Source organism: Leucopleurus acutus (assembly GCF_964270905.1).
Source record: "Leucopleurus acutus genome assembly, chromosome: 15".
Classification (NCBI taxonomy): Eukaryota; Metazoa; Chordata; class Mammalia; order Artiodactyla; family Delphinidae; genus Leucopleurus; species Leucopleurus acutus.
Genome location: NC_139157.1, coordinates 51,042,270 through 51,067,179, shown reverse-complemented (window position 1 = coordinate 51,067,179; position 24,910 = coordinate 51,042,270). Strand labels below are relative to the sequence as shown.

The following is a 24,910-nucleotide window of genomic DNA, read 5'->3' as shown; positions in this document are numbered from 1 at the left end:
GTCTTCAACTGTAACATAAAACTATCTTTGACAATAAAACATTTGCAAGAAGTTTAAATGCACACTATTCTCAAGGAACATGGCCTCACTGGTCCTAACGGTCACTAAATAGAACTCATTCTCTTTGAAAATAAGTACTCTATACCTCTTTGTAAATAGAAGTTACTATATATTTTGAATTCCAACTTTTGAGAGACAATTTTCTATGAATATCTCATGTTTCTGCAAACCTTGTGAGCAGAGGCACACTGCTTTTGTTCCAGACTATCTTTTTATGTGTGCATAGGAAACAGCCTCGGAAGAAAGAGTATCTCCCTCTTGGGCAGCTTTGCTTGCATACTCTTTTTTTTTTTTTTTTTTTTTTTGCGGTACGCGGGCCTCTCACTGTTGTGGCCTCTCCCGTTGCGGAGCATAGGCTCCAGACCCGCAGGCTCAGTGGCCATGGCTCACGGGCTCAGCTGCTCCACGGTATGTGGGATCTTCCCGGACCGGGGCATGAACCCGTGCCCCCGCATCGGCAGGCGGACTCTCAACCACTGCGCCACCAGGGAAGCCCTGCTTGCATACTCAAAGAGTAGGTTTCAATTCCTCAGCATGTGCAGCATCCACCTGAGCTACTCCAATCAGCCCCATGGAACTTGGGAGACAGAGGAGTAGATGGGGAACAGGAAGCTCACGCAGCCTCCAGTGCCTCTGACTTGGGAGTCTCCTGTCTTCTGCCAGCATCCATGGCACTGTGGCAGGTTAACTTGTTAGCTTGCACACACAGTAAAAATCTCAGACCCTTCAATAGTTTTTGACACCTACCATCCAAAAATTAATTTTGTAGAATAAAAGGATTTTTTTTGTCCTACCTGACTTCCCACCTCTCTCAAGCAATCTAATACATTTGTATTAACAGACGTGGATTGTCTTTGGGAGTTTGTTGCAAAGGGGCTTAATGTTTCTAGCCAGAAAACCGAGAAGTAAATTTAATATATTCAAGGACACATGTAATAAAGGCTAGGGTTAGACAGGAATACAAAACATTAAAGGGAAGGAGGTAAGCCTAGAAGGTGGCGATAGAAATAAATTACACAGTCATGTCTTTAATTTTGGTTCTTTGTGTCACAAACTAAACCATTCTTTGCTAAAGAAAATTATAGCCCTATCGCCCTCTACCGGAACCAGGCTAGAAACTACAGGGAAATAGTTTTAAAGTTCTTTATGGAATCTGCTCATAATTATCCAGATTTTAAAGTGTACACTTCAGGTTTCCAGTAACCCAGCCTGGCAGGTTAATGCTGGACCATCTAGTGCCGAAAAGAGTGGACAGTCCTTCTCATGCTCACCTGTAATTTGTAGCAGCCACTGACTGCAGGGACCACTAACAGAGCTGTAGACTTTGCTGGAAGTCCCTGGAAGCCACACCTAGCACTTCTGCCCTCACCTGTCACACTTTCTTTCCATGGACAACAGCTGCTTAGAACCCTCCCCTCATCTATTAACCCCATCACCAAACCTACTCAGTCCCACCTCAAAAAATATCACTTTGCTACACAGTGAATGCCAACCCTTCAATTCCAGCAGAGTAGCATCATTTTGTGAACTCAAATGGTGAGTGCCAAAGGTCCAAACCTTCACTTTTGCTTAAATGGCGGTATATCAACACTTCAAAGCAGCCTATGCAAATATTTTGATCATGCATTGAAATCAGAAAAGAATGTATAATGCACCAATAAATGTATTATTTATTTACAAATTATAGAAGTGTACAATTGTACAATATATTATGTACATTATAAAACACACAAAAATAGAAATTTAAAAGGCTGAGATTAAATACAAACAACTGCTTTAACATTTTCCCAGTGGACTGATTACCTGCATATTCCTGGGAGGTACACGCCCCCACCTGAAGCCACAGCCCTAAAGCAGGCCAATGATTGCTAGACTTGAATTTTTAGCTCAAGTTACAGAAAAATGTACAAGATCACAGCTTTTATTTTAGTTTTGCAAAATAGCTCTAGCATCAAGTTTGAATGTGTGAAGATGCTTGATGCTAACTTTTTAAGACATATTTGGGCTAATCACTGCACAGCTGGTAGGTAAAATGTCACATTATGGTTCACTGATAGCTGTTTCAGTTACTATAAGGCAGATTAAATAGGGGATTTCATGGAGTTGAATAAGAATATTTGGGGAGGAAAATGCTTTAAAGAAACACTTAATAATAAAGGATGAAGGTTTGCCTTTTTCTTTTTTTAAGCCAACAAGTAGCTAGCACCTTAAAAAACTCCTCTGCCTACAGTGGAAAGACAAACTAAAAAAGGCATTCCAAACAATGGTCATCAGCCAATGCAAATGGATTAAAACAGACTGCCACAAATCTGCCTGCCCTAATACCTATGAGTCATTAAGGACACAAATTCTTTGATTTTTACAGCCCCAGTGTCCAATCACAGACCCAGCCACACTGAAACTCAGTAAATATGTGATGATGAACAACCCCTCAAAAAATATGCGAAGTGCTTGCTGAATTGCATTTGAAGTAACAATTGTTGCTAAAGGCCACTCCAGTATCTGGTTTTGATTGGCTGAAGTGAATAACTGGATAAATATTATGGTTGAGAATTATATGCTCAGAGAACCTCATTACATTCCTCAACACCCTTGCTCCCTTTTTCCACATCAGTCCATTGGTGTCCACCCACTCTGTTTCCACCCAGGGCCTGAGCTTCCACCTCGCAGTGGAGCCCTGCAGCCAGACAGGCTCAGCATCCTTCTGCACCCCTCAGTGCAAGCTGGGAGAAATACAGTAATGTTCTACACAGAAAACCTTATTCAATGTACTCAATTTTTAAAAAATATTCACAAACTTTTTTTTTTAATTTTAAAGGACATGAACACCTGACTTCAAGATTGAGATATGCACATGGGGCCTAAATCAAGTTTCATAACACAAAAATTTACAACTGAAAGACTTTCAATTGTGGTCTCCTCTGGACGAGTACCTTTTGTTTTAATAGGTACTTTACCAATTTAAAGAGAAAAATATTATACAATTTAAGTAGCTTAATTTCATAAATAACCAGTTTCACTTTGTATATGCACACTGAATGTTTTCGCCTATATATTCATCTATTCTGTTGACAAAACGTCAGTGTTTCTTGATGGGAACAAAACTGAAACTGCACTCAGTGAAAGTTTCCATTTGATTAAATGCAAACCAGAGTAAATTAGTTATTAAATCTCAATAATAGAGAAAGAAAGAAGGGATGTAGAATTCAGAGACTTGCTGGAAAGATGAGAACTATAAAATGAAGGCTCAGTTCTTTCACTATTGCAATATGGAAAGCGCTCATTAGAAGAAAATGTATTATTTGGTTAGGAAGTACACATATATCACACAAATGGCAAAGGAAAACAGGCTAGTAGGGTTTCCTAATGAGGTGATGCTGTTTTTTTTAAGCACTGTGATGAGTTACTGGGTTGTAAAACCATCCTCTAGCCTTAAAATCAGAAAGAAGCCAGTTTGAATAACTTACAAAGCCTCTTTAAGACAAAATAGCCACTAGAATAGAAATACTTTTCTTGAAAAGTATCTTTCAAGAAAACCAGGAGTGCGCATACTACACATTGTTTCATTTGCTCGCTTTCCTTGCCTTCATGCCACCTGCGTTTTCTCTAAACTCTCCTTTCACTGGATGCTACAGGCTGGCTCACTCCCTTCCACCTCACTTAGGTGGCCAGCAGCTTCCCAGCAAAACCTGACTCGAAAATTAAACCCACCCTCTACTTATAAAATGAAACAAATCCTCAGTGGCACTTCTGCTTCCCAAGGAAGGGTCTCACTAACACCTTTAAAAGAAAAATAGGTGATGGAGGTTCCAGTGAAAAAATTGCTTTGACCGTATTATAGGAAGTATTACATCCTAAATTTAGAACCCAAAAACCCCCCATTCATGTTTTTGGTTAAGTTTCAAATTTTATTTCCAACTACTGCAGTAACAAAATGCCAGTGGTAATTCTGCATGGAAAGTGACAACCTTCTAAGTAAAGAAGGTCACAAATTAGTATTCCAAGAGTACTTTGGTCTGTGGAGATTTTGATAGGAGAGGATTATTACAATCAGTCCTATAATAGAGACATGCTTCCTCCGTATCTAGTAATACCTCAATAACTCAGCATGTACACATTTCTGCTCTTTATACGCACTCCCTTCCAGGTTGTACTGTGTGAGAGTGTGAGGGGAAAATTCTTCCCAATCATGGGTTTTTCTATAGTATACAGAAATAGCAATCACATCAGCAGTCATGTACATTATTATTAAATTTTTAGTTGAAAAATAAAAGAATGAGTTATCCTATCATATCCCTTTCTGGGAGTAAAAAGACACACCATTACAAACGTAAAATGAGTCAAACTTCTATTTTATTGACAGGAGTCCAAAATGAATACAAAAAAATGCCTCGTTTGCATGTTATATTTTTCCTTAAAAGGCTTCTGATAGAGTCAGGTAGATTAAAAGCTAAGAATGTATTTCAGCTTTTATAATGAACCTTTTAAAAAAGGTTTAATAACATAAGTCACCAATATCAGAGAACATATGGTCCCACAATCATTTTTAGATCTACAGCTTATAAAAAGAATTAGATCCTGTATTGATCTGCTAAAATAGAGGCTTAAAAATGTTTTAAGCCATTAAAAGCCATTTTTATAATCTGATAACTCTGGGCAATTAAAAGAAGGAAAATCCCAAAATGTAGCCCTCTATATTATGTGGAATGTGACAGAATGCCAACTTACGACCAAGATAGGCAAAAATAAAATGTTTAAAGCTATGAATGGAGCTGTTATAAATACTCTTGTATCACTGCAAAATGTCAATAAGTGAATAGAGCTTACCAAGAGATTAAAACTTGAGCAGATGTTACTTAAAACATTTGTGGTGTTTACCATACTTTAACGTTTGTTAAAACTAAAGCTAAACAAAGAAAAGTCGCTCATTTATAGACTGTTTTTCATGTACCTTTACTTTCACTGGGACCATAAATGATCAGATAATACATAGCCCACACTTCTGGACAGTTATAACAAAGGGTTTATTATCATTTGCAGATGAAATAAATGCACCATCCCATACTTGAAAGGCTTTCACAAGCCTTAAGCATTTTTCAGACTGTACCAAGGCACCACCACTGCCTAGTTATATTATGCACCAATTTCTAGTAAAGAACTAACACCTCCTTCAACATCAGTTCTGCACTGTTTCTGGTTTATTACACACTTCCAAAACAGCAAAAATTTGCAAATATGTGCAAATACTGTGGTCCATTCATAGTACTGCTTAGTCATCATCTTCCTCCTCTTCTTCCTCTTCCTCAAAGCTATCTTCAAAGCCCTCGCTGTCCTCCTGGTCTTCATCCCCCTCTACTGCTGTATCCCACTGTGGGTGATTTTCTGGCACAGGCTTAGCCTCATGAACTTCCAACTATAAAAAAGAATTAAATGTAGACTTCAGAAACTTGGGGAGGAATAATGGGAGAAATACCTGGTAAAGAAAAGGTTTCTTTGACTGCAGCAATTATAAAGAAATAGATTCTATGCTTTTAACTCTAAATTTAACATACTTAGAACAGATATTCATCCCAGAAATAAAAAGGTGAATCTACTAACACATAAGTATAGTTAAATTTCTAATGTAGTTTGATTTTAGGAGCTTATACTATTTATCCTGTGGCATGAAAGATGAATAATTGTGATTCTTGAGTGAGAACACTGAGTAATGTCTTAATAAGTCTTCTGCTGATGAAGAAAAACTCAAGTGTGACTTCCAAAGAGATATTTGCAGCCTCCAGACTCATGAAGTAACATTCTACAGCCAATGGAAAGAAATGCAGTATTCTCGTGGGGGAAAAAAAGGTATGCCTTTGCTGGCTCCCTTCTCTTAGGTCTCCAGTATACAGTGCAACAATATTTCTTCAGCACAATCTCTCTAACACAATAGCATGCCTCTTATAAAAAGCTCAAGTGAAACAGTAAACACTGATGGGAGTGTGCTTCAAATGATACACAAATGTATACTCTAAAATGATCAAAAACAAATTAGTTTTGGAAATCAATAAACACTACAATGGAATCTGTGGGAAAACACATGTGCTTTTTAAAGAAAACAGAACCCATTTGGTGAGGCCCTGTAAAGTTACAGCATATTACAGCACATTAAAATGTATCACGTAAGTTATACTCAAGGTTCTAAATCATTACACTCTGTTAATACAACTTAAGTTTATTATTGAAAGAGTAGTCCATCAAGTATATTACCTAAAAGTATGAGATGACCTCTTTTTCTATTATTCTACATTTCAAAACTAGAAAACCTTCCCCAGTATATTAAGCACTTATTCAAATAGACAACCATATGCAATGCATAGTCATTATTCTTACCTTCAATGGTTTAATCTGATCCAAACCCATATAGGAGTCTGATCTTAGAAACACTGTATATTGATAATTTCCAGGCTTTCCTGGTGCAGGAAACTTCAGTTCTACCTAGAATATAAAATCAGCACTTAAAATCTATATTTTGAGGAGTGGAAGAAACAACAGCTCACTCCTAAAATATTTAGACCAGAGTATTTAATAGCTAGGGTTTACTCAGATGACACAGGAGGTCCTAATAAATGTTACAAAAGTTCTAACAACAACAAATACACACATATATGACGTTTATGTCATATATATACTATACAAAAAGAAAACAAAAAGAGGCAGAATTGATGGGGTTAATTTCTATCTCCACAATTCAAGAAAGCATATTTAAAGCAACCAAGTTCTATGTTGACCATCACATCTTGACAACTTGAAGAAATTAAGTTGGGTATAGAAGTAAAATAAATGAAATGGACTAAAATAGACTTCACCAGAGAGGAAAGAGTTCTTGCCAAATTTTCTTATTTCTACGACAAACGCTGTGAGATAATAGAAAATATATACATTGGTCTCTGCCCTCAGTTCCAGGTAAAGAGCTCCTCAAACCCCTGTAATTTCCTAAGTGATAAGAGCACAAGGAGCATCTTTCGTTCTAATATTTGGTCTTTGACTCTGGTTCCTGACACTGACCTTATAAATCCCTTGGAATTTCCTGGATAAGAATGAGTTCTCTTCTAATGAGGTGGCTCTTGGTGGGCTCCTAGATGAGGACTGGTCACCAGAAAGCCCAAACCATGATGAGAGGCTTAGAACTTTTAGTCCCACGCCCCCAGTCTCCAGAGAAGGGCTGGAAACTGAATTAATGATCAATTACGCCTTTGTGATAAAGCCTCCATAAAAATCCCTGAAGTAGGGGTTCTGGAAGCTTCCGAGTTGGTGAACATGTGCAAGTGCTGGGAGAGTGGATTGCTCAGAAAGAGCATGGAAGCTCCATGCCCCTTCCCACATACCCTGCCCTAGGTATTTCTTCCATCTGGATATTCATCTATATCCTTTATCATATTATTTTCATAATAAACTGGTAAATATGTTTCCCTGAATTCTGTGAGCCATTCTAGCAAATTATTGAACCCAAGGAGGGGGATCATGGGAACCACGATTTACAGCCAGTTGGTCAAAAGTATAGGTGACAACCTGGGACTTGTGACTAGCATCTAAAGATGGAGAGCGGGGGAACAGCAGTCTTGTGGGACTGAACCCTTAACCTGAGGTAGATATCCAGGTAGACAGTGTCAGCACTGAGTTAAACTACAGGACACTCAGCTGGTGTCACAGCGAATTGCTTGGTGTGGGGAAAAGCCCACAAACTGGTATCAGAAGTGTTGAGAGTGTGGCAGTAGTGTTAGAGTAAAGGAGAAACACATGGGAGAAGTACGTTTTTTTCTTTACAGATGTCCAATGCCTTACAAGGTCAAAAAGATACGTTATTTCCTATCATATACTAATGAACTTCAAATACAAATATTTACGAACTCTTAGAAGTTTCTAATCCACTTGGACAAAGGAAGAATACATTTTTATGATGACATTTAGATGTTCTGGTAATCTGCCTCCACTTTCCAACATCCAGGTTTTGTTGGCAAGATTATATATTAAAATTTGCCATTAAAACAAACAAGCTAGGGCTTCCTTGGTGGCGCAGTGGTTAAGAATCCGCCTGCCAATGCAGGGGACACGGGTTCAAACCCTGGTCCGGGAAGATCCTACATGCTGCGGAGCAACTAAGCCCGTGCGCCAGAACTACTGAGCCTGCGCTCTAGAGCCCGCAAGCCACAACTACTGAGCCCGCATGCCACAACTACTGAAGCCCGTGTGCCTAGAGCCCATGCTCCGCAACAAGAGAAGCCACCACAATGAGAAGCCCGTGACCACAACGGAGAGTAGCTCCCGTTCACCGCAACTAGAGAAAGCCCGCGCCCAGCAACGAAGACCCAACACAGCCAAAAATAAATAAATAAAATAAATAAATTTATAAAAAAAAACAAACAAGCTAGAAAACATCATGGGAGAATTTTTTTTTAATTAATCTCAAAGTTTGGCCCCTCTAACATCAAACCTACAAATCATAAAAGAAAAAGACTACTAAATCATACCACCAAACACCCAAATAAACCAATGGATAAACAAATGAGTAAATATTTCTATTTTTGCTTGATAAAAACAGCCACAATAGTACGACAAACTGGGGAGAAATATCTGCAACACACATCACAAATGGCTGATTTCATAATATTTAAACAAAAATAAAGTCCCAAAACCAATTTAAAAGACCAATATAACCCAACAAAAATGAACGATGGTCACAAACAGACACACAAAGAAATATGATTCAAATACACTGAAAGATGTACAGTTTCCCTCTTAAGAGAAATATAAAATTAAACTACACTGAATACAGCCAGCATAGTAAAAATTGATTCAGGCAAGAATCATCAACATATGCTAAAATGAGTGGGTTAAAGACTGTTGGAGAACAGGGTATTCACAGAGTGTCCAAGTATCACCCCACAGATTGGAGGAAGACATACTTTTTACAACAGAGAAAAGACTTAACTAAATGATCAACCATAATATATCACCAATATCAGGCAAACTAATATAATGTGCCCCTGATGTGATGCACTAAGAAGGTTATTACATCACCTACGCAGTATTTTTGCCAAAAATATTTGAGAAGACTATAAGCGTGAGTAACCAATAAGACAAATTCAGATTAAGAGATATTCTATAAAATACCTTGCCTGGACTCTTCAAAAATATCAATGGCTGGGACTTCCCTGGTGGCGCAGTGGTTGGGAGTCTGCCTGCCAATGCAGGGGACACGGGTTCGAGCCCTGGTCCGGGAAGATCCCACATGCCACGGAGCAGCTGGGCCTGTGAGCCATGGCCGCTGAGCCTGTGCGTCCGGAGCCTGTGCTCCGCAACGGGAGAGGCCCCAACAGTGAGAGGCCCACATACCGCACACACACAAAAAAAATGTTAAAATTACTCTCAAAAATACCCTTAAGTTGGTACCAACTCTAAGTGTCAAATAAACAAGAAACTACTTCATACATGTACTACTTGGTTAGAAAGGTGGGAAAAAACTTTTTGGATTAAAAATCATCATCATAGATCTTGAAATTCAAAGCCTTGCTCTTGTCCACCAAGTCTGGGTAGACAGAACTTCTTCCTAGAAAAATAACATAAAAAATCAAGAAGAAAAACAAGAAAATCCAAGGGCAAAATATGTTCGTCACAAAGCTATATTACTGATGTCACTGACAGCGGACAAAGCAATGTAACAAAAAATTCCACTCTAAAAAACGAATCACCAGTTCTTATATTTGTTTTTTAAGACAAAAGGTATATATCTGAGCACTAACCCAAAGAGGATAAAAATAATAAATTTTTGTAAAACATAATTAAATTCTGGAGATAAGGTAAGGCATGTGTTCTTAGATAGTAACAGTGAAAACTCCCCAAAATAAGTTGAGAACAAGGTTTTAGAAGACTACCAAGTTGTAGTTCAGTACTTTATAAATTTCCAATGAGCTCCCTCCAAAATATGTCAGAGAATAGTTATAAAATGTGTCTTAAATAAAATGTAATAAGCCAAATATGATAAACTGATTTCTACACTGTTTTCTATATTTAAATAATGTTGTTGGATAATTACCTCTTCCATATCTTTTAGTGTGCACACATGATATGGCATAGATATTAATGTCTGTTCCTTCCTATCTGCGATATAAAGCCACCACCATTCTTGTTTTTCCTGCAAAGAAAAATAAATATAAATAACCAAAAAGAGTTAGAGAAATACAATTTTGCCTTGTCTCATTTTAGCAGTATGGTTATCCCTTGGTACCTGAGGGGGACTGGTTCCAGACACGCCCCCCCACACCCACAATGTGGACACCAAAATCCATGAATGCTCACAGCCTTTATATAAACTGGTGTCGTATTTGCATATGATTTGTTTCATCTCTAGATTACTTACAATATCTAATACAACGTAAATGCTATGCCAGTACCCAGCAAATTCAAGTTTTGCCTTTTGGAACTTTCTGGAATGTACCCCCCTAACATTTTCAATCCATAGTTGGTCAAATTCATGGATGCAAAACCCACAGATGCAGAGGGCCAACTGTATTTTCCTTGTTTTATTCGTTGCTGTATCCCCAGCACAGACTCAGTGCCTGGTACAAAATAGATGTCAATAAATATTTACTGAATGAATAAATTGTTCTTAACTATTTGTAGATCTGCTCTCCACAACACTTTTGTATGTAATTTTGGTGTTTCAAATGGCCCCTTAAACGCTATTGATGAACCTCTGTATTAAAAGCCCGATTAATTGTAAATGACAAAAGATATGCTAAAAAAGAAAACAGTATGAACTATTACAATATCGTTTAGCAAATAATCTTAGTAATGTTACCTAGTAATAAGCAAAAGCCAGAAAGTAGGAATGGAACGGACTTACAACAATATCAGAAATTAATATATTAAAACACATTACTCATAAGAGAGCATCTCAGATTCTAAGCGCCTGTTTATACCTTTTACTGCACATGATTTTAATAAGCTCAGCATTTTTAGTTGTACTTCATAAAAGATTAGGACCAGAAAAAGAGCTGGGTAAAAAAATTGCCACCAGAATGCACAATGGTAGCAGAGAGCACTGACAGGAGACAAAAATCTATTAAAACAAAAATTAGAAGACTAGTCTGGAAGTACAAAACTTCAGTGTGCCCAGCAACTATCACTGTATTACAGCACAGGTCCGTAACTAAACAGTCATCTTCTTCGCATCCACTGTTTAAGAACTGGATAGAGACAATATCTTTCTAAAATGGCTTTTAAAAAAAAAAAGCTTTGTAGCTAAAAATAAACTCTAGGATATTCCAAATAATCAACCAAAAAAAAACAATAGACTATTCTAAAGTCTCAATTATCCAAAAGAAGGTTAAAAAAAATAACTTTTACTGAAAATAGTTTCGTAGGAAAAATGTTTGTTTCTAAGCCAAAAACACTTGCACTTTCTATTGCATTTCAATCCTAAGATATTAAAATTTGTTTTATTATCTTTCTAATAATGCTACACTAAGTTCAGCTAAAAGTTTTTGTTTAAATGCCTTAAACTACAAGGCACTGCAACATTAATAAGCAGAATAACAGATCACAAGTGCATGATTAACCCAACTTCTGCTCAACCCAAGGGTTAAGACTACCACAACAGGTATATGTGTATATATATGTTCGTCTATGAGTGTTTTGCACACACAAAATGGGTAAAACGTAACAGACTCAAAATAGAGTTCAGTTGTACCTCACAGGAGATTGGTTCCAGGACCACGCCACCTCCAGGATACCAAAATTCATAGATGCTAAAGTCTCTTACATAAAGTGTCATTGTACAGTTGGCCCTCTGTATCTGCAGATGCAGAACCCACAGACACCGAGGGCCAACTGTATAAACATCTGGCCTTTGTGAGCCAGAGTCTCTGCTGCAACTACTCAACTCTGCCACTGTATTGCAAAAGGAATGAGTGTGACTCTGTTCCAATAAAACTTCATTTACAAAACAGGCCAGGAGGCAGATTTGTCTGTAGACAGTAGTTTGCCAATGCCTGTTTTAAAGCCATCCAGACCTGATTATTTCACTTCTCTAAACCTCACTTTTTTCTGTTAAGTAATGAATGCCTACCTCACACTGTGTTGTGAAGATAAACCGAGATAATACAAATAAAATATCTGTTAAACTGCCTAGGACACAGAGCACAATAAAATTACAGTTACATTTATATAGCCACTATGGAAAACAGTACGGAGGATCCTCAAAAAATTAAAAATACAACTACCATATGATTCAGCAATTTCACTTCTGGCAATTTACCCCAAGAAAACAAAGTTGCTAATTTGAAAAGGTATGTACACAGCAATTCACCTCATCATTATTTACAGTAGTCAAGATATGGTAGCAACTGAAGTATCCATTGATGGATGAATGGACAAAGAAGATGTGGTACATATATACAATGGAATATTACTTAGCCATAAAAAAAGAATCGAAATCTTGACATTTGAAACAATGTGGATGGACCTAGAGGATATCATGTTAAGTGAAGTGAGAGAAAGACAAATACCATACGATCTCACTTATTTGTAGAATCTAAAAAACAAAACAAAATGAAAACAGACTCACAGATATAGACAACAAACCGGTAGTTGCCAGAGGGGTGGGGGTAGCGGGAGAAATAAGTGAAGGAGATTAAGAAGTACAAACCTCTAGTTATAAAATAAATAAGCCATGGGGATGTAATATACAGCATAAGGAATATGATCAATAATATTGGAATAACTCTGTATGGGAACAGATGGTTACTAGACTTATTGTGGTGACCATTTCATAATGAATGCAAATGTCAACTCACTATATGGTATACCTGAAACTAATGTGATGTTGTATTTCAACTATATATCAATAATAATTTTTAAAGTTATGATTATTAATGAAATGAGGTAAACATCTCTACTATTTAAGTGGTCTGACATTTCATTATCAGAAATATCATTACCAGAACATGTATTGATATGAGAAGCAGAGGGGTATATTCAAAATGTGCATTTATTCTTTATCTCCACTTAGAGAATGCCTCCCACCCTCCACCCCCCACGCACGCTATTTGATTAAAATGAGATTCACTCAAGAATACTATTTATTAAGAAGCTAGTGACTATCTGGGACTTCCCTGGTGGCGCAGTGGTTAAGAATCCACCTGCCAGTGCAGGGGACACAGGTTTGAGCCCTGGTCTGGGAAAATCCCACATGCGGTGGAGCAACTAAGCCCATGTGCCACAACTACTGAGCCTGCACTCTAGAGCCTGCGAGCCACAACTACTGAGGCCCACGTGTCTAAAGCTCGTTCTCCGCATCAAGGGAAGTCAAAGCAATGAGAAGCCCAACTCAACAGAGAGTAGTCCCTGCTCGCGGCAACTAGAGAAAGCCCGCGTACAGCAACAAAGACCCAATGCAGCCTAAATAAATAAATAAATAAATAAAAGAAAATTAAAAAAAAAAAAGAGCAGATTTGTTGTGTAAAAAAAAGAAAAAGAAGCTAGTGACTATCAATCTATGGCACTGCACCTACACTCTCTTGATGCACATGGTGAAAGTGGAAAAGATGTTCTACTGAGTTATTTGCACTTTAAACAAAACTGTTTCTGTTGTGTGAGATTCCCAACCATTCTTAACTTATTAAACATATGAGCTGCAATTAACATGTAAGTCAATTATTAACATAAAACTTTAAGTAATTTAAGTGGGTAGTATGGTGGTTAGGTAGGTACATGGGAAGGTAGACAGGTAGATGTTAGGAAAATCCTAAATAAAGTTTATCTGATAAATGACACTTTGAGATATTTACCATGTAGATGAAATTACAAGAAGGCATTTTTACTGCTAAAATGTTCTAAGGGAGTAAATGAATGCTTTGCTTATTAACTAAGCATGGTCTAAAATGAAGCTGTCTATTATAAGGGTACAAATTATGCAGCTTACAGCATCCCATGGTACCTTTTTTTTTTTGCGGTACGCGGGCCTCTCACTGTTGTGGCCTCTCCCGTTGCGGAGCACAGGCTCCGGACGCGCAGGCTCAGCGGCCATGGCTCACGGGCCCAGCTGCTCCGCGGCATGTGGGATCTTCCCAGACTGGGGCACGAACCCGTGTCCCCAGCATCGGCAGGCAGACTCTCAACCACTGCGCCACCAGGGAAGCCCCCATGGTACTTTTAAAACCAATCAATGAGTGGAATTTATTCGCTTGATTTCAGGAGCTTTGGTGTTGGCAGACTACACTGCAATGGGCAAAATGCCCCTAACAGATGGGCTACAGCTCAGGACATGCCAGAAGATCAGTGCACACAGTAAGATGGAATCCTGGGCTGACTTCTCTCCAAGTCAAAACAAAAGTCTGTGCAGAGCCACTCATTTATTATTAGGAGAGCCAAATCACTTAGGAATTTGCCTTCAGCAGCCCCCAACAACTAGAGATTGATGTTCTAGAGCAGAAAGCAGATTTATACATGAAATCACCTGCCAAACATGAGTGGTAAGCACAAGGTTCTGTGGCAAAGCTGCAAGGCAGTCTACAGAACAGCTTCGCTAAACTAAGAGGCAACCAGTCCTTGATCTCTAGCCACAGACAAAATCATCCACAAATGCAATACATCAAGCAGATCCCAAATTCATCTGAAAGACAAACAACATAGCGTATCAAAGAGATCAAAAGTTGAACAGGCCACAGTCACAACATAAACAAGCACAAGGGAACAAACAGCACTGCCATGATCTGTGCTGAGCTTGGGGCTCGGCTCCTACTGAACTTCGTGGGTCCCTCAGCCATGGGCTTGCCTCTTCCCATGGACCAGGGCAATTATCGGAGCAAGTCTAGTGGCTACAGGTGGCCAGTAGAGAACCCTCAGAGAAAAACCATGGGGAAAATTTAAGAACATTTTCATCCTATTTAAAACATGACAGAATTGTGAGATTCATAACAGCCATACAGTCATAGGCAAAATATGCGTTTGTCCAACTAGGACTGCCTGAACTGCTAATGAAAAATCATCATTAAGCACAACTCTCAGTAATCTGGGCGCAGAAAAGACAGGAAGTACTTAAAAAGTTAACAACCCTCCTTTTAAACAACACATTCACTAAAAATGATTTACGTTGAAATATAGCCTTCAAAAATGTGGTCTATCAAGAATAGACCACATTCAGCACATTTGAGCCAATACACACCACAGAGAGATAAAAAGCAAATAAGAAATATCTGCAGAGAATAAGGAAAACACTAGGCTGTGTATAACTCACCTCAGGAAAGTAAAGACTATAAACAGGATGTGTTATCTTCGATTTGGTTTCCAGCAGAGCTCTCTCCTTTCGCTGTATACTTTGTTGTAATTCTTGCCACTCCTGTAAAGTGAAAATTAAATCTTTGAAATCAAGCACGTTTTCAATCATTTTGAGGGGTGTCCGTCTTCTTCCCGATGTTATTCCTGACAATGCTAACTACTACTGAGTTCAGACCCACAAATCTGATCATTTCCCTGCCCCAGACTTACAATGCTTCTTTTCATAAATCAACTCTAACCCGTCTAGTATGAACTACACAGCCAATCATGACCTGATCTGGACCTGTCTCTCCAGTCTCCTGTCACTGTTTTCCTCCCTGCACTTTTTCTTCTAGTCATTTCCAACCGCCTAGCCTTCTCTGACCTCACCAGCTATTTCACTCCTCCTAAACCCTGTTTAGATTTTTGTTTTCTTTTTTCTCTACCTGTTAAATTCCTACTCATTATTCTTTCAGGAGCAGCTAAAGTCTAAAGTATGAGTTCCTGAGTCCCACAGATCGTCCTCTACCCCAGAGCTGAGTTGATCACTCCTTCCTTTGTGGCATCACTGCCCCTTGCACAACATGCATAGTCTCTTTGGTACTATAATGCTTACTTACAAGTCTGCCTTCTCCATCAGGCTACTATCATTCAAGGGCAGAAACTATTGCACATTTGGCTGTGCATTCCTATCATCTAACACAGTGCTTGCAGTGTGACAGATAATGAGTAATTATTTGTATAATTATTTGTCAATTGAATGAACGTATTTTTTGGTCATCTGAAGAAACTAGTTTATCAAAACCCTACTAACCTAGTCACCTCTACTAACCCTAATACAGTCAGAAAGAAATATGTCAACTCTTTCTCAAAACAAGGGTGGGGGAATAATTTCTTTGATAGGTTTTAATTTCCTGGCAATCAACTTAATTATCAAAGTACAAAAACACTCAAGGGCCAGCAACTGCTAAAAACAGTCATCCTTATTTTTCTCCCACCATTCCCAAGGGCAAGTACATTATTTCTGTATACCTTTATCCTTTGCCCTTTTACTTTTTCCTTTTTTTGGCCTCTGCTTTTGCTTCAGAGGCTGTTCAGGGAATCTCTTTTAAATTCCTAAACCATAAGGGTTACTTTTGATCAATGGCCCAGTCAAGAACACCACAAACATAAAGAAAATGGCTGATCAGGTTACAGTTAATTTACAGTTAGCCCCTAAGGACCATTATTTGTCCACCAACTATTCTTTTCTACAGCTTTCTCATAAATCATGTGCAACTTAATGCCATGCCACGAGATTTTTTTCTATTCCCTTTACCCTCACAATCTTAATTCCTTAGCGGCAGCCCTTTCCTTAATGCCTTATATGCCTCTTGAAACGAGGTGGCATTCCGTAAATGTTAGCTTTTACCTTAACCAACTTCTCGGCGTTACAGCCCACAGTAATGTTTCTTCACCCTAAACATTTCCTGGAACTTTTGAGATCCTCTTCCAAGTAACTGCTACCTATTTCATAATCCACCTTTCCTTACTCATATTTCCAGATAACACAGAAAACTGCCTTAAGAGAACAAACTGACTTTACCTCAGACCCAGGTCCTATCTCATCTAACAATTTAAGATTTAAGAAAATTAAGATTTCCAATCTTGTTAGAAATAATTTTTCTTTATAATTACAACTACCATCCCTCAAAAACATTCTGTAAAAGTAATATAAGATTATAAAATATACTGGTATTGCTTAAGACAAGCAAAAAAAGTAAGCAAGCAAAGGAAAAACAACAACAGAAACCAAAACTATCATCAGAGGTATAATTCCAATTATTTAAACTTATAAGTCTTACTGCTTCATCATCCTTGTTTTGTTTTTCATCTTGCTCTCTATCAGAGTCTCTGTCACTACCATCATCTTTTTCACTTTGAGAGTCTCTATTGGTTTCTTCTTCCTCAGAGTCACTGCCTTTGTCAGAAACTTCTTCTTCATCTTCCTTTACTGCAGCTTCCTAAAAGGAAAAAGCAACCACAAAAGCTCTGAATATCTCAATGAATATACCATTCTGAGTCCCTGAAACTAATTTACTATCATTATAATTAAACTGGCTCAAGATTACAATTTCACTATTCGTGCAGAATTTTAGAGAACTATAAACATTTTTATGTATAAATATGTGGGAGTCAGACTGAAGACTTTTAACATTTGGCTTATCTGTCTTTTTGTCAGTTATTTTATTCAGCTTCATAGTTTGTAAAACAAAAATATTTTATTTCTATTCACAAAATATACTACCACAATGGCTAAGATGGCTCATCTTTCACAAACACCAATTATACAATATATTTTATTTGAGAAGGAGAAATGAGAAGTTTATAGTACTGCTTTGGGAATTTAATATCATCTTCAATAAGGAGTATAATGCAGTAAGGAAAGTCACTGTCCCAGACAAAATCCATTTCAAGAAGCAAGAAAAAGAATAGCAAATTAAATGCAAAGAAAGTAGTAGTGAATAATACAGATCAGAAATCAATTAAAGAGAAAGCAGATATGCAAAAGGGAAATCCAAACAAAACCAAACATTGGTTCTTTAAAAAGATTAATAAAATTGATAAATTAGGCAAGACTGATCAAAGAAAAAAAGAGACAATACAGATTACCAACATTAGGAATAAAAGAGACATAACTACAGATCCAAAAGACATTAAAAATAAGGATATTATCAAATTTGTCAATAAATTTGACAACTTAGATGAAATGGACAAAGTCCTTGAAAAAAACAATTTACTAAAACTGATATAAGAAAAGAAGTGGAATATGTTAAATAAATGGACTCTACAATTAAATCCTTTTTCAAACTCCAAGCCCATATGGCTTCTCTAGGTAATTCTTCCAAATAAGAAACAACCCAATCTTATACACCCTTCCAGGAAAAAAAAAGAGAGAATAATCCCTAACTTGTTTAATGAGGCCAGCATAAACGTGATCCAAAACCTCACAAGAATATTACAAGAAAGAAGAATGACAAACCAATATTCTCTCATAAAAACAGATGCAGGGGGGCTTCCCTGGTGGCGCAGTGGTTGAGAGTCCGCCTGCCGATGCAGGGGACACGGGTTCGTGCCCCGGTCCGGGAAGATCCCACATGCCGCGGAGCGGCTGGGCCCGTGAGCCATGGCCGCTGAGCCTGCGCGTTCCGGAGCCTGTTCTCCGCAACGGGAGAGGCCGCAAAAGTGAGAGGCCCGCGTACCGCAAAAAAAAAAAAAAAAAAAAAACAGATGCAGGAATCCTAAACAAAATATTACTAAATCCAGATAAATATTTTAAAAATACTATGTTATGAGCAAATGAGATTTGTTCCAGGAATACAAGGACAGTTTAAATTTTTTTAATTCATCAGTATAATTAGTCACATTAACAGAAAGGAGAAAAATCATACAATCATCTCATGATAAAAAACCAAACTGGGAATAGAGGGATCACCTCCTTAACCTGATAGAGAATATCTATAAAAACCCTATACCTAATGTCATACTTAGTGGTGAAATAATCTTTGCTTTCTCCATGAGATCAACAATAAGAAAAGGGTGACTGCCATCTTCACTTCTACTTCTAATCAATATTACATTGAAAGTTCTAGCCAGTACAGTAAGGCAGAAAGGAAGAAACCACATAAAGATTAAAGTAAAGCTGTCTTTATTCCCAGATGGCATGATTGTGTATGTAGAAAATCTTTTTCTTTAAATATCTACAAATAGTTAGAATTACTGTCAATTCATCAAGAATCCTTGATATAAGGTAATATTTAGAAGGCAACTACACTTCTATACACCAGCAATAAACACTGAAGAATGAATTTTTTTTAATGTTATTTGCAATAGCACTAGAAAGGATCAAACACACAGGAGTAAATCTAATGAAAGATGTGTCATATCCTCTGCCAATGGAAATCACAAAACACCGCTGAGAAAAATTAAGGAAGATCCAGTAATAAAGATAAAGCATAATTATGAATAAAAAGAGTCAATACTGTTAACCTGTGAATTCTTCCCATACTGAACCACAGAGTAAACACAATACCAATCTGAATTCCAGCAGCTTTTTTTGGGTGGAAATTCTCAAGCTTATTCTAAAATTTTAGCTGGAAATGCAAAGGACCTAAAATAGTCAAGACAATTTTGAAGAAGTAAAATAAGAATTTGAGGACTTACATGACCATATTTTAAGAGTTAAAATAAAGCCACAATAATTAAGACAGTGTGGTACTGGCACAAAAAGAGACAAATAATCAGTGGAATGGACTAGAAAGTCCATAAACAGATTTGCACATATACACTTAATGGCAACTTTTTTACAACAAATCACTATTGCAATTCAGAGAGGAAAGAATGATCTTTCCAATAAATGGTGCTAAAATAAGTGGTCCATAATCCCAATCTCACACTATTCACAAAAATTTAAGATATAACACAGAGCTAAATTTAACAAGTAAAATAATAATACTCATAGAAGAAAACAAAAATATCTTCCGTTCCTTGTGTCCTTGGGATAGGCAAAGATGTCTCTAACAGGACACAAAAGCACTAACCATAAAGACTGATGAAACAGACTTTATTAAAATTAAGAACCATCAAAAGCTCCATTAAGAGAGCTAAAAGGGACTCATATCCAGGATACATAAAGGAATCCTACAAATCCATAAGAAGAAAAACAACCCCAAAATAAAAGAGGATATCCAAATGGCCAGTATGTACATGAAAAGGTGCTCAATATCATTAGTCATCAGGTAAATAAAACCGCACACAGGAAACACACACACACACACACACACACACACACACAGATACCACCACAAATCCATCACAGTGGCTAAAATAAAAAAGAACGGTAAAACCAAGTATTGGTGAGGGTGGAACGGGACTCATATTTTGCTGGTAGGACCAAAAAATGGTACAACTTTAGAAAATGGGCTCTTTCAACAAGTTAAACACACACCTATTTTACAACCCAGCAATTCCACTGCTAGGTACATACCCAAGAAAAATGAATGTCCACAAAATGACATGTACAAAAGCAGAACATCTTTATTCAGAATAGGCAAAAACTAGAAAAACCCATAATGTCCACCAATCACAGAACAGATAAATTGTGGTATATTCATATAATGGAATCTCTCTCTCTCTCTCTCTCACACACACACACACACACACACACACACACACAGCTGCTGCTACACACTGTACAGATGAATGTCAAAGACACTATGTTGAATGAAAGCAGCCAAACAATTCCACTTACAGGAATTTTAAGAACAGGCAAAACTAATCTATGGTCCTAACAGTCAGAATAGTGGGGAAGGCCGTGGGGGTGGATGGAGGGGTCACTGACTGAGAAGGGTACAAGAGAGCCTTTTAGGGTGCTGGTAAGGTTTTATATCTTGATCTGGGTATCATGGGTACACACAATTGTAAAACTTCAGGAGCTGTACACATAAGATTTGAACATTTTAGGGGCTTCCCTGGTGGGGCAGTGGTTGAGAGTCCGCCTGCCAGTGCAGGGGACACGGGTTCGTGCCCCAGTCTGGGAAGATCCCACATGCCGCGGAGCGGCTGGGCCCGTGAGCCATGGCCGCTGAGCCTGCGTGTCCGGAGCCTGTGCTCCGCAACGGGAGAGGCCACAACAGTGAGAGGCCCACGTACCACGCAAAAAAAAAAAAAAAAAGATTTGAACATTTTAGTGTATGTTAGACCTCAATAAAGATGATAATAACAATAATCTTTACATAAGATAATAAACTTACACTCCCAACGACTCCATTAGCCTGCTTTTGTTTCTGTTGCTTTGGTTGTGATAAGGGCACAGGTGTAGGTTTTTTTTTTAAAGGTTTCTTTTTTTTTGATTTAGCAGTTTTCTTGGGTCCTTTACTCTTCTGTTGCCATCCTCCTTTTGTTCTGTTCTTGTTAGTATCACCTTGCTGTAAATCACAACACACATGCACACTCAGAAGTTGTAGCACTAGTTTCATTTGGAAGTCATAGTAAATTTTAGATGGAAATGACTAAACTAATAAATGTTGTAGTAAAGTGAATTACTCTCCCACAGCAATATAAATCAATCAGAGAACTAAACAAAACAGTTATTTCACCATGAAAGATAGATAGGAAAACTGAAGTTTTTACCCCATCTTCTGCTGGCTGTTCCTCTGCAGCACAGATGGACTGCTCCTTTTCAAATACTTCCTACAGGTAGCGAGAAGAAAAATACAAAGTCTGTCAACCTATATTTATCTTTCCGATAAAGCAATCTTTCAATATATGTTATCAGTAAGTTTTTTAACTGCTGACAATTGCAGGGGGTGGGGACAAAACCATGGATAGACAGGAGACTCGAAGCAATTACTAAATGATGTATGTGTGCAAATTTAGCAATCACTAAATGATGCTTTAGAAGTTACCTTCTGAAATATCTCACATCTGTCTTGAATATATTTTGAGAAGTACATTCTACTTAAATTTATAAATGCAATGCCTTAAAATATGTAAACTCATAAGTCAGTCATATTTCATAATTTAAATTTTTATTTTTATTCTAATAGTAATAAGACATGACTATTTTAAAGTTATAAGAATTTGAATATATTACATTATTCTCTAACATTGAAACTTCACGAGACCAATATTAGTTTATTTATGATTTTAAGTGATATTGTTGATATAACTGATATAACTTAGATATAACTAAGAAGTGGAACACCAAATCTACATATCCTAAAGACATACCCACCCACCAAATAATCCATTTAGAATCAGTGCAGAAGCTATAAATTTAGGATTTGAAATCCAGTAAGAATTTAGCAAGAATCTATACTAGAAGATGACAAGTGATATGGGTTGTGTTTCATAAACTCCCTAGAATTATTAAAACTAACAAGTGAAAACAATAACTGTTGGGCTCAAACTGTTGGCCTAATGCATCAGTCAGCAAACTATGGCTCACTGTCTGCTTTTTAAACAAAGTTTTATTAGAACACAACTATGCCCATTTGTGAGTTCAGCAGTTGCTACAGAGACTGTATGGCCTGTAAAAACCGAACATATCAATTTTTTTAAATTAATTAATTTATTTTTGGCTGCGTCGGGTCTTCGTTGCTATGCGCAGGCTTCCTCTAGATGCGGTGGGTGGGGGCTCCTCTTTGTTTTGGTGCGCGGGCTTCTCATTCCTGTGGCTTCTTTTGTTATGGACCATGGGTTCGAGGCGCGCGGGCTTCAGTAGTTGTGGCTCGCAGGCTCTAGAGTGCAGGCTCAGTAGTTGTGGCTCACGGGCTTATTTGCTTCGCAGCATGTGGGATCTTCCTGGACCAGGGCTCGAACCCATTTCCCCTGCACTACCAGGTGGATTCTTAACCACTACGCCACCAGGGAAGTCCTGAACATATTATTTAATAACTGGACCTTTATGGAAAAAGTCTGCCAGCCTCTAGCCTAATTCTATTATCTCTACTTCATTTCTTCACTTATTAGTTGGGTTCTAATGCTTAATTATGCTGAGATACAACTGATACAAGAACTGAAAGATAAATACTTGATTCTTTCCCTTCCTCCAGGGCACTTTTGCTTTTTCTTTTACTAATTACCTGAGAAGTGTCAACAGCCCAAGGCCAATTTTGTGCTCATTTCTCAGGCTGGGAATTTCAAAGCCTGTAGGCAGTGTAAGTCTAGATTCTAAACCCAATCCTGGCCACTGGCTTAGAGCTTCCTCTTCTCCCAGGAGGCACCTCTCATCCAGAGTCCATGATACAAATGCTTCCTTACCACTTGCTACCATAAAATCAGTATCTTTGATTTGATATGTCCTACTACAAAATATGCTTTTCCTACCAGAGGTTCTAGACATGGGTTTTAAAGGTAGCATAGGCGGGCTTCCCTGGTGGCACAGTGGTTGAGAGTCCGCCTGCCGATGCAGGGGACACAGGTTCGTGACCCGGTCCGGGAGGATCCCACATGCCGTGGAGCGGCTGGGCCCGTGAGCCATGGCCACTGGGCCTGTGCATCTGGAGCCTGTACTCCGCAGCGGGAGAGGCCACAGTGGTGAGAGGCCCGCGTACCGCAAAAAAACACACACAAAACAAAACAAAAACAAAACAAAACAAAAAAGAAGGTAGCATAGGTTTCCTACAGATGCCAATAGATCTCAGAGTAGAATAGGCTAAAATCTACCACTGGCTGAATAAAACTGAGCTGAAATACTACAGTCTATTAAAAATGAGTTAACGACTGTAGTTCAAACTTGGGAGTTATACTTGGCTTGGGAGGTAATATAAATATGTAACAGACACTGAGAAAAACAAGATGCAGGAAACATATACATTATGACTGGATTTAATGAAAAAGAATGAGAAAACTACCAGTATACATATACATGCATGTACATATATGCACTGAAAAGGTCCAGATAGTAAACATGAGCATGGAGAAAGATACAAAAAGATTTACACAAGACTGAATTCTGTTCATCTGGGTATGACAAGGAGGTTTCCTGAGGCAGCAGGAGTGAGATAAGGGATCCATGATAAAAATATCATTTAACTCTGTGGGTATTCATGCTTTAGGCTAGCTAAAGGTATGAGCTTCAAAACTGATGATCTCAGAATGGTAGAATTTTAGGTGATTTTAATTTCTTCCTATACTTTTCTGCATTGCCTAAATTTTTTTCCCCACACAGCATGAATTTTTCACATAATTAGGGAAAAAAAGCTAATTTTACTGTACTTTTTAAAATAAAAATAAAAGGGAGTACATTCTCAAGAACTGACTAAAAAGAAGCAGGTAGAGGCAGACAGCAGAAGCAAGAAGAACTACAATCCTGCAGCCTGTGGAAGGAAAACCACATTCACAGTAAGACAGACAAAATGAAAAGGTAGAGGCCTTTGTACCACATGAAGGAACAAGATTAAACCCCAGAAAAACAACTAAATAAAGTGGAGATAAGGCAACCTTCCAGAAAAAGAATTCAGAATGATAGTGAAGATGATCCAGGACCTCGGACAAAGAATGGAGGCAAAGATTGAGCAGATGCAAGAAATGTTTAACAAAGACCTAGAAGAACTAAAGAACAAACACCTAGAAGAATTAAAGAACAAACAGAGATGAACAGTACAATAACTAAAATGAAGAATACACTTGAAGGAATCAATAGCAGAATAACTGAGGCAGAAGAACGCATAAGTGACCTGGAAGACAGAATGGTGGAATTCACTGCAGCAGAACAGAATAAAGAAAAAAGAATGAAAAGAAATGAAGACAGCCTAAGAGACCTGTGGGACAACATTAAATGGGACAACATTCGCATTACAGGGGTCCCAGAAGGAGAAGAGAGAGAGAAAGGACTCGAGAAAATATTTGAACAGATTATAGTTGAAAACTTCCCTAACGTGGGAAAGGAAATAGCCACCCAAGTCCAGGAAGTGCAGAGAGTCCCAGGCAGGATAAACCCAAGGAGAAACATGCCGAGACACAAAGTAATCAAATTGACAAAAATGAAAGACAAAGAAAAATTACTGAAAGC

General features: G+C 37.9%; 1 protein-coding gene across 1 annotated transcript in view; it reads right to left on the bottom strand.

Annotated features, from left to right (window-relative positions):
- Positions 1 to 4,396: 4,396 nt before the first annotated feature.
- SEC63 (SEC63 homolog, protein translocation regulator) overlaps positions 4,397 to 24,910 on the bottom strand; it is a 69,080-nt gene continuing 48,566 nt past the window's right edge. Inside the window, exons 15-21 of the mRNA XM_082856014.1 lie at positions 21,526 to 21,585; positions 21,147 to 21,320; positions 17,199 to 17,357; positions 15,335 to 15,436; positions 10,133 to 10,231; positions 6,430 to 6,534; positions 4,397 to 5,473 (exon numbers count right to left, since the gene is read on the bottom strand). Of these exons, the coding sequence (XP_082712140.1) occupies positions 5,330 to 5,473; positions 6,430 to 6,534; positions 10,133 to 10,231; positions 15,335 to 15,436; positions 17,199 to 17,357; positions 21,147 to 21,320; positions 21,526 to 21,585 (843 nt within the window). The 3' untranslated portion in view covers positions 4,397 to 5,329. The remainder of the gene's footprint in view (positions 5,474 to 6,429; positions 6,535 to 10,132; positions 10,232 to 15,334; positions 15,437 to 17,198; positions 17,358 to 21,146; positions 21,321 to 21,525; positions 21,586 to 24,910) is intronic.